The sequence below is a fragment of the Homalodisca vitripennis genome, chromosome 1 (assembly GCF_021130785.1).
Source record: "Homalodisca vitripennis isolate AUS2020 chromosome 1, UT_GWSS_2.1, whole genome shotgun sequence".
Taxonomy (NCBI): domain Eukaryota; kingdom Metazoa; phylum Arthropoda; class Insecta; order Hemiptera; family Cicadellidae; genus Homalodisca; species Homalodisca vitripennis.
Genome location: NC_060207.1, coordinates 102,682,366 through 102,705,665, shown reverse-complemented (window position 1 = coordinate 102,705,665; position 23,300 = coordinate 102,682,366). Strand labels below are relative to the sequence as shown.

At 32.5% G+C, this 23,300-nt stretch overlaps 1 protein-coding gene across 1 annotated transcript in view; it reads right to left on the bottom strand.

Moving 5' to 3' along the window:
* Positions 1–6,467: 6,467 nt before the first annotated feature.
* LOC124368142 (XK-related protein 5-like) overlaps positions 6,468–23,300 on the bottom strand; it is a 37,788-nt gene continuing 20,955 nt past the window's right edge. The window contains 4 exon segments of the mRNA XM_046825420.1: positions 6,468–8,568; positions 16,518–16,720; positions 19,484–19,776; positions 21,041–21,236. Coding sequence (XP_046681376.1) covers positions 8,453–8,568; positions 16,518–16,720; positions 19,484–19,776; positions 21,041–21,236 — 808 coding nt within the window. The 3' untranslated portion in view covers positions 6,468–8,452.

The following is a 23,300-nucleotide window of genomic DNA, read 5'->3' as shown; positions in this document are numbered from 1 at the left end:
ATCACTGGATTCACTTGATACATACATTAGCTTCAGGTACTTCTTGTTTTGTCAAATTATCTCGTTTTGGTGCGTCAGGAGTATGTTTTAAATTTTTAATTGATTGTTACTGATCGGAGCGGTGCCTGGGAGCCTAGGTTGAAACTACTTGAGAAAACCACCAATTTATTTACGGCGCTAAAATTAAAATGTATGAATGTTATCTTTTTTAAAATACATTGCATCAACTATGTTTCACTATATTTAGATATTGATATATTCGATAATAATCATAAATACGTCGTGTGGCTTTTGAAAATATTCAATACATTATAATTATATTAAAGTTGAAGTAACCACGAAGTGAAGAGCTTGAAAACAGTGTCGTCGAGGTCGAATAATTAACGATAAGAGGTTGAAGTGTAGTACTCCGCACTCAGTTGCTTTATACACGAGAGGAGCTCGGTAGGTACGCACACATGTTGGGGTCGACAACCATGAGGCGCGGAGCGGCGGCGGTCAGGGTTCTCGCAAAACCACACCCGCCCGCTACTCTGTCACTTTGCTTGAATTACTCATTCTGAACTCTATGATGGTTTAGCACAGGTGTGTTCGTGCTATCACGACAGTCCTAGAGTATTGTTCAAGGACGAACGGTTGCCAGTTGAAAATCACATTGTGGAGAGAGTGTTCTGTGTATACTCATATGTTATTTAGTCTTTGCAAACTGTACAATTAACTTTTTAACTATTTAAATATGGGAAACAAAAGAAATCAATCACAGCGTAAATTAAATACACGGACATAATCTTGTAGAATGAAACGTTTTAAACAAATTTGGACTAGTACAAGCAAAAATAAATAATAATAATAATACTCTTGATAATACCTCAGTTTATGAAAGCTGTGTGTTACAGTAAAAGGTTGTAGGATTATAGATGTCCAATATTTTTTTAAGTGAATTGAAAAAACTATCAGAACATGGAACGAACTTTGGATGTACTTTTTTGAACCTGACTTTGCAAAAAGAAGTACTAATTTTCTCAAATACTGGTCTCAAATCAGGATTTATTTTTTAATTTCATATGTGTAATTTAGAAAAGGCTATCTGGAGTGAATACAAAATACACTGTACAAAGCTTAGAGAAATAGCAACTTCAAGTATTCGACACCCAAACAATGATTTTGACAGAGGAGCCCATGTTGCTGTGAGAAACGTTCTTGGTAGTAGGTTGATGAGGTGTAGGATTGCCGTAACCAAAGCGGTCTCACACAGAAGAGAACAAAATTGTGAAATAACAGAAAAAATTAAATTCCTAAGAAAGGACAAAGTCAATGGACCAAGCCATGTATTTGGCGAACATTGAAATTATGAGCCGTATTGTTGTATCGGAATATTAAAAGAAAGAGAAATAAATCATGTACCTGAGAAGAAATCTGAACGTGACTGTAACAGATAGAGCAAACGACAGAAAGTACTGCAGATATCTGTGTCCACTTCATCAAATGACAAGGATTACGGGTAAAATGCTCAAAAACCGGGCTATTGATCATGAAGTGTACATGATAAAGGTTGAAGAATTTATTATAAAAATCAGAAAAATGAAGATAAAATTAAGGCATTGGAGAGTAATGAGTGGCTAGAAGAAAGAAGAGCCAGACATACTGTTTCAAACTTTGGACTTGTGTGCAGAAGGAAATCTCACGCAAGGTGTACACCAGAAGTGAAACAACTTTTGTACACTAATGTTGACTGTGCGTCAACAAAGCATGGTCAAAAGTACGAGCCTAGAGCAATTGTTGACCTTGAAAAGATTGCTGTATTGAAGATTGAGAATGATTCCCCGATGGATTGGTTGGAGATGAAGGTGCTGTGGAGGTAAAGTGTCCAGCCTCAGCAAGCCACCTCTAGCCAGATGTTATTGTAAAAAAAAGGGTGTAGTTGGGTCTTTCTGGAAACAAAGAGATAATGGTCCAACCATAAAGACATATCACCCGTATTACTACCAAAGTTCAAGGACAGCTTCATATTAAGAGAAGGAAATTTTGTATGTTTATTTTGTGGACTCCTCTGAGTATCAAAGTAGACAAAATCAAGAGAGACGATATATTCTGGGAGGAAGAGATGGTACTAATAATACCATAATAATAATGAAATAATAGATCCACGACACAGGTGAAATATTCCAATAAGAGAATCTTTGCAAACTATTACAGCTCAACAGGCACATCTGAATGATACATGAATAATAGTATATAACCAAATAATTTAAGGTTTAGGATATCAAAAACGTAAAACATTTAATCTTCTGCTGTAGAATTAGTATCAAAAGGATGCTTAAGATGTTGAATGCTCATAATTTTATTCTGTCCGTTCATATTGTTTCGTTTTAAGTTATTATAATAGTTTGGTTGTAGATGCTTGTAATGAATTGTGCAATTATTGAATAATGTTGTTTTTTTATCCTGGATAAATGTACTGGCATATGAGTTAACTGTTTTGTTTCTTTATAGTTTCTTTTTATATTTATTTCATATAATTTTGTAAATAGTAGGAGTTTAAAATTAGATTATATGTTGAATATTGATTATTCTATTCGTTCTTGTTGTTTTATATTAAATAGATTTAATAGGGTCCGCTAGTTGATATTTGTAATGAATTTATATTCATTGAATAATGTTATTTTTTTTATCTAAGCATATGGGTAACTGTGTTTTGTTTCATTTTATTATATCATATGATAATGGTGTGAATATTATTACTTTGGAATTAAGTTATACATATTATTTATTATTAATATATAGTATATTTATACTTTTATATTATGTTATCATAAAAAAACATTTATACTTTCTTCTTTTATTAATTGAAATGTAAATGTGGATATGTACTATTGTTACAAATATTATTTGAAGAAATTACACCGTTTAGACACAATCTGGTTTTATTGAAGCGATGCCTTCTGATAGAAACTCGATGAGGAAGCAGGATTCCATTCTCAAGTCTGGCTAGACCCGACCAAGGGTGTTTGTTGATATTGCTGCCTCATCACATTTGGAACAAAGGGACATTGGCAGGAGCCCTTCCGTATCCTGTTCTTTAAAACAATATACTGTGTTTAGCTTTTGTCTCCTATATGTAGTTCCAATGTTCGCCGCACCTATAGAGCGGGTCAGTCGACAACGAAATCTTTGCTGGATGGAGTGCCCCCTTAAGTTTCCTGGAGAAAATAAATTTATGGAGAATTATAATGATATTAATAAAAAATATGCAGCTTAAGCTATACTTATTTATCTAGTGTATATTTTATGAACCACAGTGATGGAATAATATTTTGTCATTAGCATGGGTTTTAAAATCCATGCTACTGGCAGTTTTAAAATCCATACTACAGACAAAACTGTTGATTTACTGTTTTGAGGCTCAGGAATAGAAACTGATATTTTGTGTAAGTTTTTATACACAATTAAGTGCCAATATAAAAATAGTTCTGTATTATAACTTAATTAGAAATACATCCATACTACTCACTGATAATAAGTATGCTTACCTATTATTGTAGAAAAACTATTCTTCAACCCACAATAAGCTACATCAACAAAGCTGTTTTTCTCACTAAAAATGTAGAGTGGAAAGTCCATGTTAAAAGTCAGTACAAATATTTGATCATCACAGGCTGTTGCATTGTGGTAACTGCTCTAACTTACCAGAAACAAGCGGTTCTAGTTTCCGTCATCTACCACGTGGTGCCAAATTGAAATCCATCAATATTATATTATTGTTCTACTAAACCGTTATCAATTCTGCTGATAGGTGTGTTGGACAAGCTAGGTAGCCGCTTAAATAAATAAATAAATTTTATTTCTCTTAATAAAAAACATGGCAATATATACATATATACATTTGAGAAATTAAACTGGCCACTTTAACAAATTGTGTGGCTATGTGAAGGAAACAAGATTTTTCCGGACATTTGCCATCGTTCAGTGAAACAAGAAATCAGTAACACTACGTTTCGAGATCTGCAATCTGATCTCTTCTTCAGGTGAATAACTAACCTAATAAATCATTACGAACTAGATTAAAATAAAAGGGAACATTAAACATATAAAGGCAGTCACAATATGGTTTTAAGAAGTTCATCTAGCATGAACCAATAATAACAAAAGGGCCCATTCCTGTCCCCCCCTTCCTTTTTATTTCCGCCATCTTGTTTTTGTCTGCTGTGACGATTGCCATTGGCTAGTGCCCTCTGGTCAGTCGTACATGGTTAGTAGACGAATGCAGACGTATTGTGACCTGTATTCTGTAGGTCAGTTTTAATGATTAGTGTTGTGTATAGTTTTTAATTAAGTGCATGTTTTTAGAGTTAGTGAAGTTGACAAACAACATGGTGGTTGTGATTCCTGACAGGCATGCCACAACGCTTTGGTATGATTTGTTTATTTTAACCTAATTTGTAATTATGTATTAGGTTAGTTCTTTACCTGAAGAAGAGATCAGATTGCAGATCTCGAAACGTAGTGTTACTGATTTCTTGTTTCACTGAACGATGGCAAATGTCCAGAAAAATCCTGTTTCCTTCACAATCCTTCCATCATCAAAAATAACCTTCAAACAAAGAATTGTGTGACTAGTGTTGTGAATTGTGTGTAGTAAAAAAACATAAATTACAAAAAAAAAAAAGAATCATTACAGTCTAGCATTATTTGAAAGTCATTGTATCCACCTGCTGTAACACCTGATGGTAAATAATTCTCTTTAAAAAGTATAATATATAATTTAAAGTATAGAAACAAAGTAAAGTACATAGTTGTGAAAAAATGTAAAGAATATATTTATATGTATAGCATAAAAATATAAACTGCTATACTAAGAAGTTTGTGAGGCTTTTTAAGGCGGCAGTAAGAAGAAATATTGCAAATATGTGTATAGATTACTGTACTTCCAACAGTTTAAAATAAGATAAAATGGGATTGTGTTACTTTGAAACTTTAATTAGTACAAACATTTGTCACCGTAAAAAATAAGTAACATGTTAAGTTAACTACTCTCTATAAGACAGTATTAATACTGTGGATGGAAGTGGCATTGAACGAATTGCCGCCTCATTGCTATAACACCCCCCTCCCTTTTACTTGTTAAACCTTTACTCATGTCAGTGGATCATCTGCTCATGAGTGTAGTTTTAATGTTTTTTTTTGTCAACACTGTTTAGTTTTTACTACCAGTATTTAAAATAGGTTAATGAATAGGGCTTGGGCCTTATACACAGCCAAGTATACCTATGAAGATTTAAGTGAAATCGTGTCATCTTTAACTAATATGAAAGTGCAAAAATTAAATAATAGATCAATTGAATGTGAACTCTTGGATATAACATCATTCCTATTTAACTACAAGAGTATTGTTTTTATTTATATTTGGAATAAAACAGTAACATAAAATATTGTGTTGTATCAGATTATAGACATTACTCTCAAATGGTCTATTGATTTTAATTACGCTTTCATTCATTGCCATACAATATACTATCTATCAGTAAGATAAGAGAACTGCAGCCAATAATTTGTGTAAAACAAACTTATGGTTTACAATATATTAAATAATATTTGAACAGTTATGGCAATGTAAATAAATAGCGTTAAAACTGATAATAACGCATCATTTAATTTATGTTCTAGTTGTGTTCATTATGTTCTCCATGTTTATTTGTTTAATTTTTTACATTTAGGTTTAGTTGATTATTTTATTTATAGTTAAGATTTTTGTATTAATTTAGTAGTGTATTTCACGAAGTAGTAATTACTGTACTGTTTGTAAAGCTGCTAGTTTTCTGTTAATTTTATGATATTTATTACTCCAAACAGGCTTTGCCTTGGAGTTTTTTCTCTTTATTTCTCATAGTGATATATAGTGTAATAGTAGTTGTAGTTGCATATGTATGTATTGTTTATGTGTAAGTAAATGTAATGTTTTTTTGGTTAGTCTGTACAATTTAAAAAAAATCGTATCTGTAATGTTTATTTGTGAGAAATAAAGTTTCTTTCTTTCTTTCTAGTTTTATAATGAAAACAAGGTAAGACGAAGATTGAAATATTAATTTATTTCTCTCAGCTGATACTTTGACATTAAGAGTGTAAAATTATCAGTCAATAAAAAACTAGGTACCTGGACAAATACTTCTTTCGGTGTAGTACCCAACTAACATACCATAGCCAAAGAACAAATGAACCATGGATAAGTCAACATATGTCAGTTAACATCAAAGTTTTGTCTCTTTGAATGAAGTACACTATAAAAGAGTTTTTAACTACTCTTTAGATTACAATTCTGTACTTTCAAGGGAGCCAGAGAGTGAATGTTCCCAGCTTGGTTTGGAACTAAAATCTTCAAATAAAACTTTAAACACTCATTCTCTGTGATTTCTTCCCCATGGAATGGCAGATTAAATCAATCATGAAAGGGAGATATATATATATATGTATTATTTATACATTAAAAAATATTCTGTTTATTTATTATTTGCAATTAAGATACAGACTCTTTACAAAACTGCAAAAAATACACTTCTACAAATTTTTACAAAAATACAAAAGTAGTTACTTTACTTAAATCTACCTAAAAAAACTACTCATATAAGAAAGTATCAAAATATAATTCTTTTAAAATATCACAGAATGTAATTTAATAATTTATTGATATAATATATTCTAATAATGCTAGCTGTTCGCTAATCATCAGTCATGAAGGCCTCAAAAAGGCACTTAGTAATTAAAAAATAATATTGCAATGACTAAATAAAAGCACATTATCTTTCAATTATTGTTAGCTGTTTAATGTTGTTTAACTAATTGTGAATGTTTGTTTCTCAAATGGTATCTCAGTCAGAAATAAAAACGATCAATGAGTAAATAAAACTCGGCCAGGATGGTACTATTGATTATTACAAATCCTCAATAAGTTCTCCCCTGTATTTTTATCTTACAATCTGATTGTTTAAATAGAACTTGAAGTGTTAAATTAGTCTCAAATGAATGAAAAAGCACTCTATTGATATTAAAGTTCAGGAGTTTTTTTAGAGCTCCTAGGTCCTACGTTTTACCATTTTATTATTGGGAACTAAATATTCTAAAATGCCAGTTTAGCAATCTCAAGTCGATTTCTCTAAGCCACTCTCGATAAAGAAAGAATTAAATAGTAAATCATTCAATCTGTAACTCATTACAGATAAAAATGTCATGTTCTTTACAACAATTAATCTTAAAATGCAATTTTGAAAATAATGGATTTTTGGTGTTGTTGTTTTAGTATTTTGATATTACTAAAACAAGTGGGTCTAACTTAGAGGTGGGCTCTAAGATTTTCTGTTTGATTTTGTTCCTAGCAATGACTTGACATTTTGTTGAAGTTAGTCATAGGTAGAGGAGGAAGGCGTTAAAATGTATACACTTTATTCTTATGTGTTCTTATTTCTACACTTGAAAAATTACCTTGTAACTTTGACTTATGCCCAATAGTGAAGTTCAAGTTCAACACTGTTTGGAGCCAGTTTGGTTTAAACTAGATATTCAAGGAAATTTCACTAAATAATGGAACAGATTTTCAGTACCACAGGAATAATTTGAATCGTGGTTACATTGAAAAAGTTGTCAGGAAATAGAAAAATAAACCTGACAACTGTTTAAAAACTATCTTTTTGACATGTTACATATTACTAGCATATTATCCTAAAGTAACCATATGGCAAATGTCCAACTGCAGTTAGCAACTTGAAATTCTCTTTATAATTTTAATGATAAAATATTTTAATATATAATACCCTACAGAGCTGAAACCAAATATTTTTCATAGACAATTTTATTTAATAATAGTGTTGGAATACATAATCTAAAATATCAATACGTGATATCACTTATTGTCTTTTTTAATAATTTTTATGCAACAGCAAAAATTTGGACAAAAATACTTTTAAATGGCAAGTTAGTGTGATTCATGTAAATGAATGTACATTTTTTATTTAAATCCTCATTAAAATTATCCCTTTTTCCAAAATACTTCAGGAAAAACATAAAAACGTGGAAGTTTAATACAACAAAATTTCGAAACTATTGTACAGGCTGAATTAAAAAAAAATTGATGAGTATGATTAAAACATGACTTATTACGATTTAAGGTAAAAACATAAAAGATTGTACAAAGTTTAAAATAAAATTGTAAATAAATAACATCAAAAACTCATTCTAAAATGAATGATTTCAAATTATATTGTAAAATTAAAAACACTAAAATAAATATAAGTTACAAGTATGGTTACAAAATAATCACATAACTACACAATCAACAAGATTAGTTTTTAAGTAAATATTATACTTAAAATAAGAATAAATAGTCAATACTGTACAAAATATTACAATTATAGGCACAATTTAACAACAAAACTACATTTTTATGAATAGGAACAGGAGGTGGTCATAGTTTAGTTTCGTGTTTACGTCGATAGAGGGGTTGAGCGAGGCGTATAGGCCTAGGTTGCGAGGCTGTATGTGACGACTCTGAATCATTGTCGTCTGCTGAGTCCACATCCCCTACAAAACACCAAACATTAAATCACTACAAGATATTAATTGAACAACAGTATTAATTTAGACAAATTGAACAACAGTATTAATTTAGACAATTTACAAGTATATGGAAATGATAACTATTTAAAATCATAATTACTAGCCAATTTTAACCTTGACCTAAAGTTTCTTTTTGATGAATTTAGCTTACTTAATTTTTAGCATTATGCAGCTGGTGTCATGACTATCATTTAAGTTTTCAGTTTAATCGTGACAAAACAATTGTGTTCGTCCAGTGAGAACTAGAACATGTAGTTTAGTAAATGTTGACTTTTTCAATGTCTCAGATGGTCATAAGAAAGAAGCTCCTTCATCATTTAAAGGATAGAAGGAATTCTTTACCCTAAATATTCAGTACAGACGTGGTGTGTTTACTCGTCTATTATCTCTCATATAATAGTTGTTTATCTATGTCCATCTGTTCAGTGTAAACTTAAATTATAGTGTGAGCCTTTATTTGGCAGTTTTACAAGGAGTTTCGGTAGTTTCCCTGCACTCTTTGAATAAATTTTATACAAAGAGTGATAACATAACCTGGATACCTTTAGGCATTAAAAAAAAGAGACAAATAAACAAAATTTCAAAACAAACTTCTAATCCATTATTTCTACAAAATTTTAAAACTATAGAAAAATATTTAGATGTATTTGTAATAAAGCTAACAAACTAGTAGTACGGTGTTATTAACCTAAAAAAAGGCCTAACCTTGACATCCAAAGTAAAAGTTTTATTCCAACTCCAAATTGTTCTATATAACCCTCTTATTGTTTGGTAAAAAGTTACACCATTTTGAGCGTCGGGTTTGGGGGGGAGGGGGAGAAAAAGTAGGAAATTTAGTAGTTTTTTTAGTTTTTTGGAAATTGGTTGAAAACTAAGCTGTTTAGCACAAAGAGTGTTATATACAAAAATATTCTACATGAAATTTTAAACAAAAAATGTCCTATGCATATTCCTTGTAAAATTTACGGTTCATGAGTTGCAGACGGTGTAAAAATAAAAATTATATAATTTTTAGGTTTTTTTCCAAATAAAGCTATATAGAAATAAGTAAATGATTTAATTAAAGAGTAATAACATACAACAGTATTATAGTCAAAAAGAGGCTAAGAGGCACCATAGAAGGTTGAAAAAGTAAAAATAATTGTTAGGAGAAACGTGGTAGTACAAGCAGGCGTGGCCGCCATCATAGTGACCTTGGACCGCGGGCCGCAACCAATGGCGGTTCTGTCTTCTGCACCTGTTGTCTGCCCCCTCCATTCCACCCCTCCCTCACGCACTGTCACAGATCGATCGATATTCTTCTTCAGTCGTCTTAGGAGACAAGTTGAGTACGTTTGTGCGTGGTACTTCTAGTGCAGTTTTGCTGTAAATTTTTTATGGTTGGTGTTTATAGTAACGTGCGAATTATGTGAAAATCACTTGAGATAGTGTGTTAGTTATGGCGGAGTGTGTGTTAAAACCTTGTAAGGACAAGGGTGGTGAACTAATTACTCTGACTAGAAAGGCGGTGGACAAAATAATTCAGTGCAGTGAAATACGTAAAGATGGCGTCAAAGCCAAGTTCCTGCAGAATGATTCGCTTCAAGTACATAGTAAGTGTCGACAAACCTATATATTACGTCCAAAACCACCTGAAATGGAAAAAGAACCTCCAGCAAAGATACCACGTGAATCATTTGATTTTAAAGCCTTATGTTTTCTTTGTAGTCGCAAGTGTGTAGATGTATCTAAATGCAGGAATCCTGCTCAAGAAAAGTGGAGTTTAGTGCAGAAACTTGAACTGATTGAAAGCATCAGAACGGAAGCAAATAACAGGCATGACAAGTGGGGAGATGAGGTAAGTGTGAGGCTCTCTCAGGTCATAGATCTCGTAAGTTCTGATGGGAGGTACCACTGGCATTGTTATCAGACATTTCAAAAGCCAGGATCATCACGGCCCGAAAAAGGAGTAGCAACCAGTAAAGGTGGGTCTAGTGCTGATGCCAAAAGAGAAAACGCTTTTGAAAAGCTATGTGATTATTTGGAGGAAAACAATGAATGTCAATACGACTTTGAAGAACTACCAAATATATTCCTTCGTCTGAGCCCTGAAGTTGAGCCATATACTGTCACACATTTCAAAAGAAAACTTATCCAGCGTTATGGTAATAGTTTAAAGTTTGCAGTTTTACCAGGAAAAAGAAGTGTGATTTGTTTTTCTGGAGCATCAACTAATATTTTATCAGACAACTGGTATAAAATATTTTAGCATTGTAGACATTTTAGAAAACCAGCTTAGGCGTTCAAATGAATCTGGACGAACACAAAAACTGTGGATCCAGTTCATAGAAATGGTTGAAATCGTTCGAATGTTTATAAGAGCAGAGAGGAGTGGGGATTTTCTCCTTCACCTTCATTGTGTCCATCAAATGCTTCCCATTTTCCATGCATCTGGTCACTTTAACTACGCTAAATCTGCACACGTTTACCTACAAGACTCGCTGGAACTTCTCAACACATTGCACCAAGAAAACGATTTATTTGTTAATTGTGGTTATTTCACCATCCGACGAACTGAAAAGTTTTGGTCTGGAGTATGGAGTGATATGACCATAGAACAGGTTGTGATGAGGTCCTTAAAAAGCATTGGTGGATTGACTGGAGGTAGAGGAATCACAGCGACAACTATTGCCACTTGGATCAATTCCATGCCGACTTGTTTTTGGGGTGTGCGAAGCAATGGAAGAGTTTGCAGGTGTTCACAGCCTCTCTTCAGAGCAGCACGTGGAGCTACGAGATGCAAGGCAAAAAAGAAACAGTAAGGACTTGCAAACCTTCATTTCTTGGATTGAAGAACATAATCCGTTCTCTAAATCACCTGAACTCTCTTCCTTGTCAACAGGGGTTATAGGTGATGAAACTGTAAACTGCGATAAAGCATTTGAAATAGGAGCCATATCCATCAAAGCTATTGAAAACAAAACATTTAAAGAAATACACATGAAAAGAAAGTTTGCTGTCAAGTCTCTAGCCTCTATAACGAAGTTGGTGAAAATTAACAACGACATGGTATGTGTAAATCCTAACACTCTCTTACATCGGATGGTGTGAACAGTAAGGAGTGATGAGAGATTAGAGAAAATTTTTCAGTTTGAACTCTGTGCATATCCTCCATCACTGTTTGACGAATCTGGCTTGATGAGGAAGGGAAAAAAATCATTAATGGTGACGGTTTTGGTTTCAGATTCAAAAGAATCATCAAACATCGATGACCCAGTGAAAGTGTCCTATATAATTGACGGAGGCCACCTCCTACATCGTGTTGTCTGGCAACAGCCTGCTACATTTAAACAGATTTGCGAGCAATATAGTGATTACGTATGTACTCATTATGGAAAAGCGACTGTTGTTTTTGATGGTTACGAACGAAGTAACACAAAGGATCAAGAACACCTACGAATATCACGTTCCAACATTGTGGTCAAAGTAGAAGACTCAATCCATGTCAACATAAATCAAAATGAATTTTTAGCTAGTGCTAAAAACAAGATGGGTCTAATAACCCTCCTTTCATCGCACTTGCAACAATGTGGTTGCACAGTTCTTCAAGCATCGGGTGATGCTGACCTATTAGTAGTCTTAACAGCTATTGATGAAGCGAAGAAAGATGTTCAAACGTGTGTTATTGGTGATGACACGGACTTATTAGTACTGTTGACTGTCCACGCACCTTCAGGGAATAAACTGAAAATGGTCGTACCTAAAAAAGGAAATCACCAGGAAAAAGAGTACATTATTTCTGACATTCAGCAAGGCATTGGGGATATGAAAGATGTACTTCTGGTTACATACGCCTTCACAGGATGTGACACTGTGTCTGCTGTCTATAAGAAGGGAAAAATTGCACCTTATAGGAAAGTTCAAGCCAACAACGTTCTTCGTGAAAAACTTCTGGTCTTCAACAACCCCAAAGCCGACCCCAGTGCAGTGGCTGATGCAGGAAATTACTTCCTACTTGCAATGTTTGGAGCCAAGAACACTGAAGATCTAGATTGTCTCCGCTACCAGTCCTACTTGAAAGCGATTGCAAAGCAGCCTATACATGCATTACTGAAGTTGGATGCACTACCCCCCACTTCAGGAGCGTCCAGACAGCATTCATTTAGGACCTACCACCAGGTACAACAGTGGCTGAATGAAGATAAGGATCCACTCGAGTGGGGTTGGAAGAAGATTGGCGACCACCTGACACCAATTACAACAGCACGTCCTGCAGCCCCCCAGGAATTACTGTCCCTTATAATGTGTACTTGCAAAGATGAATGCGTTCATAATTGTGAATACAGAAGGAGTGGTCTAAACTGCACTAGCATATGCAGCAATTGCTCAGGCCCAGCATGTGATAACATGGACAATAATAACATCTTAGACGACGAGCTAGAGGAGGAGGATAATGTGCTGGAGGATGAGTAAAGTTAATAAAGACATTGAACATTCCAAATTTGAAAGATATTTATGCTTAAGAAGTGAATTTATGTTGCAATGTTCGTAGAAAGTTCAGGGTGGGTTTCTCCGTACCACAGGTTTATATGGCCTAGGCCTGTGGAAGCCTCTTTTCCCTTAAAAAAGAGTGCCCCTTGATAAGGTGGTGAGGTTGTCGTTCCTTCAAGGGCTTATCACTAACATACCACCGGCCACTGAAATAGCAACACTCTTTTACGAAACTTATTTTTTAAAAAAATTATCAAAATTACGAAAAAGTTAACATTTACACCGTCTGTAACTCTTGAACCGTACAATTTAGAGTGATTATGAAAAGGACCATTCTTATTTAAAATTTAATGTAGAACATTTTTGTATATAACAATGTTTAGGATAAACCGCTTAGTTTTTGAAATATTTACGAAAAAACTAAAAAAACTAGTGATTTTTCAAATTCCCCCCCTCACCCCCAAACCCGACGCTCAAAATGGTGTAACTTTTTACCATAGAATAAGGGGACTATGTAGAGCAATTTGGTGTTGGAGGAAAACTTTTACTTTGGAGGTTGAGGTTTAGGTCTAATTACACCGTACTATAGTTAATACTATAGTTAATTGTAAGTTTATTGAATCCTCAGAATTAAAGTAAGGCAGCATGGTCAATTTTTAAATCTGAACTAGGTAGCCATAAGCTAACAGAAACATTCTCTTAACTTAATTGTAATAATGACATAATATTTCTGAATATTTTAATAACAATAACAAGTTCGTCAATAGTTCTAGAAAGATTAATCTGAACCCAGATGTAAAACAATCACTGAAGTATTTGTCTACTTTAAAAATTCTAACCCCAGTCCAATTTAACATGAAAGCTGTTTTAGTTATGAATATAAATACATACATTTATATATTTTATTATTATTATGACTGTTTTATAATTTAATAACATTATACATGTTTAAATGTATAACATCATACTTCATTAATTAAACATTGGACTTTGACGATGGTTCATGACTAATAGTACTATTAAATTCTATTTTTATACCTTGCCAATGACACCTGGTCTTCCAGCTGTGCTGGATTAAAAGAATGTATATTATGTAAACTGTGACAATAAAGAATTTGAATTGAATCAATAATTGAAGAAGTGAGGGAAGAAATTTAAATTTAAAAAACATCAATTAAGTATTAACTGCATATTTGCTTAAATATTGCTTTTTTAGTACTGTATTGTGATACAATTGGAAATAGTATTTATTTGTGAGAGTATATAAAATCTATAACTTGCAGTTTTCAGGCTCTTGCAAAACTTGACCAGCCATGTACAAAGTCTGGCCGTAAATATATTAATCAGTAAAGTGAAGTTAATTATTGTTATATATTAACGTTTTATTGGTATTGCAATATCATTGACTGATTATAATTTATATTGCAAGTTTGAAGAATTTAAGTTTTATAAATATATATATATATATATATATATATATATATATATATATATAAAGGATAGAAGGAATTCTTTACCCTAAATATACAGTACAGACGTGGTGTGTTTACTGGTCTATTATCTCTCATATAATAGTTGTTTATCTATGTCCATCTGTTCAGTGTAAACTTAAATTATAGTGTGAGCCTGTATTTGGCAGTTTTACAAGGAGTTTCGGTAGTTTCCCTGCAATATATATAATATATATATATATATATATATATATATATATATATATGGTTTTCACTTATTTTTTAGAAGATTCAAAATTTTATTTTGTCATTTCAAAAATTTATTTTTGTTCATGTAGACTTATAAATAATACCAGTATTTGTAACATTCTTGGGAAGTTTGATGATACAATTTTTACTGAGTTAAATTGGTTTGATTTTTAAATGTTTCTGAAATGTTGATTCAATTAGTAATGTTTCACAAACATATGTGAGTTTTGAATAAAAAAAAAAAAAAAAAAAAAAAAAAAAAAAAAAAAAAAAAAAAAAAAAAAAAACGTATAGTTTCATCAATTTTTTATTTTATTTGAACTATTTCCCAGTGTTTTTGGATCTAATAATTAAGCAGAGTGATATTGGTTGTTTACAGCTCTGGATGAATATTTCATTTAGGCCATTGAAATAATAGATCAGGTAGATTACTGCTTTTGGAACAGTTTATGCAATGGATAAAAAAAACTTACAATAAGTGATGTTGAAAAAGGAAAAATATTATATAAATTCAACTAGTTAAAATGGTTAATGTTAATGGTTTATCATTTTTAGAAAAAACAAAAATATTTTGACATAGTTACTTCCAACAAATGTAATGTATTGACTATGGGAGGTTGGTACAGATGAGGCCAGCCATGCATGCACAATTTAGAATTAATTGCTTAGATGTTATTTAACATAAAAACCTGAGTGCAGTAAACATAGGTCTTGCCTTTTTTTTGTCAATGAGTGATTCCGTGAAATGTTTTAGTCAATTTTACGAGTTTCTTGAGTTAGTGCAAATAATGATAGTACAGTAGAACTCAAATTATCCGGATTAATGGGGACCAGACTCGATCCAGATAATAGGATTTTTTTTAAAAAAGGACTGTTTTCAGGAAAAAAACATAAACAAAACATATAAGAGAACATTTAAATCTAATATCAATGACAATGTTTACATTACTTAATATTGACAAACATACTACAATGAACTTTCATATTCATTCTCTTGGACAGATATAAAGTTTACAAGGGAGGGTTTATTTTTTTTAGTGTCCGATATTGTTGATGTTCCCATTTTCACACCTCGGCTAAATGTTAACCGGAGACACCCTTGTCCAACAGTTAGATCATTTTAAATTTTATCGGCCAACAATTAATAGCACTACACGTTTCCTCTTCTTAACTCATCATAGTACTGCACATGATAATAATTAAAACACCAAGGAACACTAAAAACTCAACATATCAATTCACCCTACTGCAGGTTGAAGAAGCAGTGGCCTATTAATTGCTCACTATTAATAGACTGTAGTGACAGTAGCAGAGTCATCACTCCCCCTCCACCCATGCACTCCGCTATTGCTACACTATGTTCGCAGTTAGATGGGTCAACTATTGAACGTGATTCCTTCATATTCATTGCTCGCAAGATGTCCCTTTAAAACCCAATTTAAAAATGTTTGGCATAATTGGTGATCAGGATAATTGGAGTTCTACTGTACACCTTAAAAGGCCAACACCATCAGGTCACTGACAGGCAAAAATAAGCTCATTAATTACATTTGACATAACAAATCACTGATGGCAGATTTGAATTTGGATCACTCGATGGCTCAACGACCATTTAAAAAGTAAGAAGAAACATGGATCTTGTTAGCAAAATTCTACTGAAGAATTTGGTTATAGTGTCTTCCGCAACACCACTTTTTTCTTTAATCAAATGGTTACGCATAGCTCACAATTGTCAAAACTTACCATCACTAGAGTTGGTGGAGGCGACAAAATGCTCAGACCGAAGAGCCTTGCGTGCACGTGCACGTCTGTAATACTTGAACTGTGTGGGCAGCGTGTACGAACGTGGCAGCGACACTTGTGAGTCCAGGTCTGAGGAGACCCGATATGTCTTGTACATCAGCACCAACATCTGCTGGTTGGTCTCGCTGTCCTCCTGACAAAACCTGTGACACAATTGATAGTACATTTAATATTAATAAGTATCTGTTAATTTTGTAATTAATAAATTAAGATTATTTTATCTACAAAACAAAATTTAAATGGCAGAAAACCACCTACACATAAAATTCTATCTTAGGAAAATTTCAACTTTGATTATGTATAAAACGAATTGACAAAATTGGTTGTCTCAAAAATGTTACATGTTGTCTCTATAGTAGTATGTACTAAAAATTGTACTTCATTTCTTCCACATCATCTATAAATTTCTGAAAGTAATAGTTAAAGAAAATGTGTGTGAAATCCTAACATATAAGCGCGCATTTTGCCACCAGCTGTAAGGCAATCCTTCTGCAGAATCTGCTACGTTACTAAACAATATTAATTTGATGTATTGTTCCTTTAGTTATAACCGTTTGTCTAAACACATATTGGATTAATTTAAAAATATCATAGAACTACTTTTGCGTAGTTTTGGTTAGTCTCAATAATAGAGTTTAGTGGCTTTTTTCTGTTTCTTTTATAGAGTACAGATAATTAATTATAAATATAATTTCTTCCTGATTCACTGTGAATATTACTTGTATACATGTTTTTAACCATCTTCCAGGGAATCACCACGAATCGCCATGGCGGGGAGCATGGCACTAACTTCCAATTGTCACAGATCGCCATCAACTGCTTTATCATTTCTAACTGCTTTGTGTTGCCATCATACAGCTACTTATAGAATATCTATCGGGGTACTGTTGTCTTTGTTCATTACATGTTTTTATTTTCTAATGGTTCTATCAAGGAATAATATATGAAACATTTTATTAATTTCTTCATTAACATTGATTTAACCATTTTCATCAAAATTCTTTACAACTTCTTTTGATATTTTATAGAATTACTAGACCGGTTTGTAACTTCCTGCAGCTACTGTTTTACTGACATACTGTTGTGATTATTTAACAGTTTTTAGTACAAAATATGTAGTTTTATTTTAATTTGACTATACAAACAAACATTTCTTGTACAAATGAGTATTCATTTAGATTTAGTTTACCTTATAAGCTTAATAATATTTCAAATACCACCAAATTAAAGAGAATTTAATAACATTTACAATGATGTATAAGACTATATAGAGTGTATATATATTGAAAATTTTACCATTTTGCTTCCTGTAATTCATTTCTTAAATTACCTAATTTGATTACTGTGTTATAGTTTTAAAGAACAGCTGTTTAATAATGCTCATTGTTGAAAACAGCTGTTTGATTGAAGAATATTGCTTGTGCTATAAAAACATAACCTAACCTCCTCCGTTACAGTTTTACTGATATTAAAGTTCAAGAAATGGCTTTTAATGTTGAACAAAAAGTGATATGTTGTGCGTAGGCTATTGCTTTTGGCAACATTACAGAAGCAATTAAACAATTTCAGGTTGCCTACCCAGGATTTCAACCATCTAGCAATCCAACGATAACTACGTGAAAAAATCTTTTGTTAGAAACTGTAGAAAGTGTAAAAAAGTACTCTAGAGGATCAAATGAGGAAAGAGAAGTACTAGTATGCGCATCAATGTTCCGAGGTATAGGTAAACCGGTAATCACTAAGGAAGGTTGAACTTGAAAGTGGTGTTCCACAGTCTTCAATACAGAGAATAATTCAGAAAAACAAAATTAAATTTTACAAAAGTCACCTAGTCCATAATCTTGCCTCATTTTATGGTTCCAGAAATGGATCAAGCAATCTTCCAACAAGATAATGCTCCTCCTCATTTCGCAAATCCATGGCCATTGGATTGGTTGTGGAAGTGATTTTTTAGATTGGCCACCCCAATCCCCAGATATAACTGCTTGTGATTTCTTTATATGGGGTTACTTAAAGTTTATACTCAGCTTCTATAATGATGAGGGATTAAAACAATCAATTGAAGTGGGAACTTCTCCGAGTACCGCATAATTTCTTTGTAAGAGCTTACGATTCATTTGTTAAGCAGTGACGCTGAACATGGATTACAGTTCGAATAATTAAGGACTGTAATTGAAGGTTTTTTAATAGGCAATGTTCGAATTTTCTGAATGAAATGCTTTATTTCTCTAGAATATGACAATAATTTTACAAAACCAAAAATACTGTTTTTAAAGTATAGTTTTTAAAAATCCCATTTTGTTTCAACAATTGCTAGAGAGCTGAAATGTTCACAGAATATTTTTAAAACCTATTTAATGAATTGTGTAGAGTTTGAAAATGTTTGGTGCATAAATGGGCAAGTAATTTAAAATCAAACGTTTAAACCTCTTCGTGGGACACCCGGTATATGTATGTAGATAATATATTTATGTAGTACAATATAGAGTTATTAAAATAATAAAAACACAAAAGTAACTTTTATTACAAAAAAATTGTGATAAAATTTGGTGACGGAGCTGCCCAATCAATTCAGCCTGGTAGTGCCTGAGGTGTGTTACGGTAATTTGACCGGGAGAGGATTACGTTTTGTAATAATAAAAAAATGTTTCATTTGAAAAAATTAACATTACATTTTCCTTTTTACATTTTGTTTTAGTAAATTAAATTTAAAACCAAATTTTTAAAAATCACTTTTTGGGGCAATGTTACAGTAAAAGAAAAGCCCACCAGTCAAAGGGTTAAAAAATTGTGATCTAATTTAAAAAATACTGTTTATGCCAAATACTATGTTTTATGTTGGGTAGGAAATACAAACAATTATAATAAACTTTGTTGCCCAACTAAACTGATTGGTAGAAAATTACCTGTAAATTGGATCTGTCTCTGAGGGAGCCCACTCATAACTATCAAGATAGTGGGGGGCGAGTAGTATTTCAGGTGTATTAGGGCGAGGGCGGGGAGGCTGTTTGTCTCGGGGTGGTGGTGGAGGAGGGGGCTCTGGTCCTACACTAGCAGGGCTTGGATGCAGCTTTCCCTGCTTTATCTCCTCTTCAATCACTCTCAGTTCTGCCAACTGTTTCTGTTTCTTCTCTTGCAATTTCTGTTGGATGTTCACCCTGGAGCCGACACTGCTGCCTTCATTCTCACTCGATCCCCCCTGAAAGCAGGTATTCTCATAACTAAAACTAAAATTTGCAAAAAAGGTACTATGAAAATGCAGATTTTGTACAAGAACGGCTCAGCAAATTGTATGTTTTGGCCAACAGAAATGTGTAGGAATAAAAAAATTATCAGCCTAACAAAGAGCTATAATTTTGCTTAGAGTGTTTTCTTGGTAAAAACAGACCTTTCCTAAGATAATACCCAAAATAAAACTTATCTTTTTGGTGACCATTTTTAATTTTGGACATATTACCAAGGTACTATTGATGGTTATTTTTGAGATATCATTAAACTGGATCTACCATGCATCCTCTTATTAGTCACAGCCAAAATTTTTTTAAAATGATTTTTCTGCAATATATTTTTGCTATATATAACACTACAGTTGGTAGCATTGGCAAGGTTACCTTCAATTAGTACATTATTTGAGTTGTTTTCATTCAGATGTAATAGAATTCTAATTAGATTGCCAAACATTATTACTTTATGTGCAAATTTAGTAATTTGTAGACATTAGGTTATTTGCCATATTTATTGCTTATTGTTTTATTTTATAATACAATTTCGGTGATTCTACCACTAATTTGAAATATATATTTCACTGAATCTAGTAGAGTACTTAGGCACATGATGTTCTCTTACTCTACAGCAGTGAAACTTGGAATGGTACTGATGAAACATTACAGGTAATGTGCAGCTGTACTGTTGTATATATTCACATATAAAAATATTTGTCACTGAACTCAATCCAAGAAATTATGGTTGTATTACAATTATTCACCCTTACTGCCTAGTTTAAGTTTGTTCTGGAAACAGTTTAGTCATAAATGAAATGAAATGAAATTAAATGAAATAACCAAACAACAAACATGTAGCCTACTTATTTCAAAATCATCATTTTATATTTCAAAAAGTCATATATGATATTAGTATGTGATATTAACATGATCCTTTTCTAAAATCTAAAGGGTTTAACTTGTTTTATAAAACTATTTATGTAAAATGTACTAGAATTTATATATTATTTTGAAGGCAACTAATTACTAAATAAAAGATCTTCATAAAACTCATTTTTTTCAGTTATCTAAAACAAAATGAAAGTAAGGACTAACTACAAATAGTGCTGTTATTACATAAAAATTCTGATTTTAATCAACTTAAATTAAAAAAAGACCCAATGGTCTAAACTTTGTTAATAGAAATAAATGGGTTTCTATTCAATATGGAGAAAGAGAGTGAAGAAGACAGCAAAATGTAACCTGATGACTGTGTCTAGTGGGGAGGGGACGGCACCAGAAAGGGAGGGGGTTGTGGTTCTCCCCCACAGAGGGTGGTGGTACAAATGACGTTGGTTTCTTCTTCTTGCGCTTGGTCATGGCTGCTGTGTAGGGATTGGTAAAGCGACAGTTGAACACACCAGGAATACCTCCATGATGGTGGCCTGCACAATGATATCTGCCAAAAAGATCAATACATTAACATTTCAAAATATACCAGCAATCTACTGGAACAACTCATCTATATGAATCCGTTCTCTGATACAAATAAACTAAGTTTAAATACAAGTATAGTAGCATAATCAAGCACTCTTCAGATCAGCAACAAATCAAAAAATGCATAAAAATAATTTGTTACTATCGTAACATTTATAGCAAATAAATAATTGATAATTAAATATAAATAATAAAAGCAAATAAAGCTTTAGGTCCTTAAGTAATTTTGTATTATATTTTATTCATTTTTTCTTTGCTTCAAAGGATTCACCTTTTAACCCTTCCCACGTCGTAGACGGATATATCAGAATGGCAGATTTTGACCAAAATGCAAATACAGCTATATGTGTGTGATATTATAGATTATGTCTCTTGGAAAGTTTTTTAGTTCACTAAAGGCCTCCGAAATGCCCAGTGCACACTCCGTGTTTAGCACGGTTGCCAAGGAAGTATTTATAAACGACCTTCACTCAGCGGTAGGGGGACGGAAGCTAATTCTGCGTCTCCTACAGAGCCATAACCAAACATATCCGTGGCTTGTATTACTGCTTTCTCGGTTGTCATGACTGCGCGTGAGCACGCACATCTAATACGTATCTTATTATTCTGCATTGTGTGGTAGTGTTGTGATATGTTTGAAATATTTATCTTGTGTTAAACTTTTCAGTTTAGTAACATTTTACAATGAAGTTGAAATTTATTTGAAATAAACAGTTTTTTTAATAGATATTTGTTATTTTTATCAATAAATATGCTAATTTTAAGTAAAATGCCCTGTTTTATACTTTTTTGTTTATACTTTTTATAATTTAGTTATAATAAAAATTAGCTTTAAAAAGAAACAAAATTTTTTAATTGACTTGGCATTATAGGAAAGTTAATGGAATTAGTGGCTTGCGAAGGGTTAAATTTATTAAAATTTTTGAAGATTGCAGTAAGATTTACCTCCCATTGATATCTGAGATAAGTTTATCACCACTGAAAGAGAGATTGTTCTATGAGTTACCAAAACAAATAACAATTAAAAATTAGTAAGGAAAAAACAGAGCCTTGAGTAACCAAGCTTTAATCTTAATTATTCTCTTACTTTTTTATGTGCATCATCAGGGTGGACACTCAAAAAGTCTTTTCAAATTCCCGGTTTTTCCGGTCGAAACTTTCTGATTATCTAGTCTATTTTCAAACCAAATAGGCACCTGTAGTACTGTATTTAACCCTTATGCCAAATGCAACAATGACGTTTTATCGTCACTAGCATTTACAAGAAATGCCACAAAGCTGCTGTGCTCTAGCATTTCGTCACTAGCGATACGTGAGAAATTCGGTGACGATTTATCACTATCACCTAATTTAAGTTCCTCGGTTTTTATCTCTGTGTCTTCGATGTGTCAACATAACATTGTGTATACCTAATAACTTTCCTTTCTGTGATGTTTAGAAAATACATGTATCCAATTCGGAAATACAAAGATAACAAATAAATACCAACACAGCGCTACCGTGGGACAGACTGCAGCCCAGTATTACGGGTCAGAGGTCTAGCAGTGAAAAAACTTTCGGTGCAAGACAATGATTTAGCCGGTACACAAGGTAGGTTCAGTACAATCAACAAATAAACCAAATACTTTCATCAGAACTCTACTTAATTAATTTATCTTTTGTGGGGGAGGGCGAAGCCTAAGAATACGTTACTTCAAAAGAATGTTCAGAGATGCAGGAAAATGAATATATTTAAAATTCCAAGTCACTTTTCCTTTTTGTCATAGAAATGGTAGGTTATAAAATGAGCTTCCAGAATATATTTAATTTATGTAAAAATGTATGTATGTATATTTATAGAGAATATATTTATTTACAATTACGTAAAGTACAATGTACGGATAAAATACAAATTAGCAATTGTCTGTTTACGACCGAGGAGCTGAAGTACGCGCATACAACCAGCCGACACGCTAGTATTGAAAAATATACACACAAAAAAAAAACAAATTTTAACTGTAATATTATTTATAAATTACGTTATTCT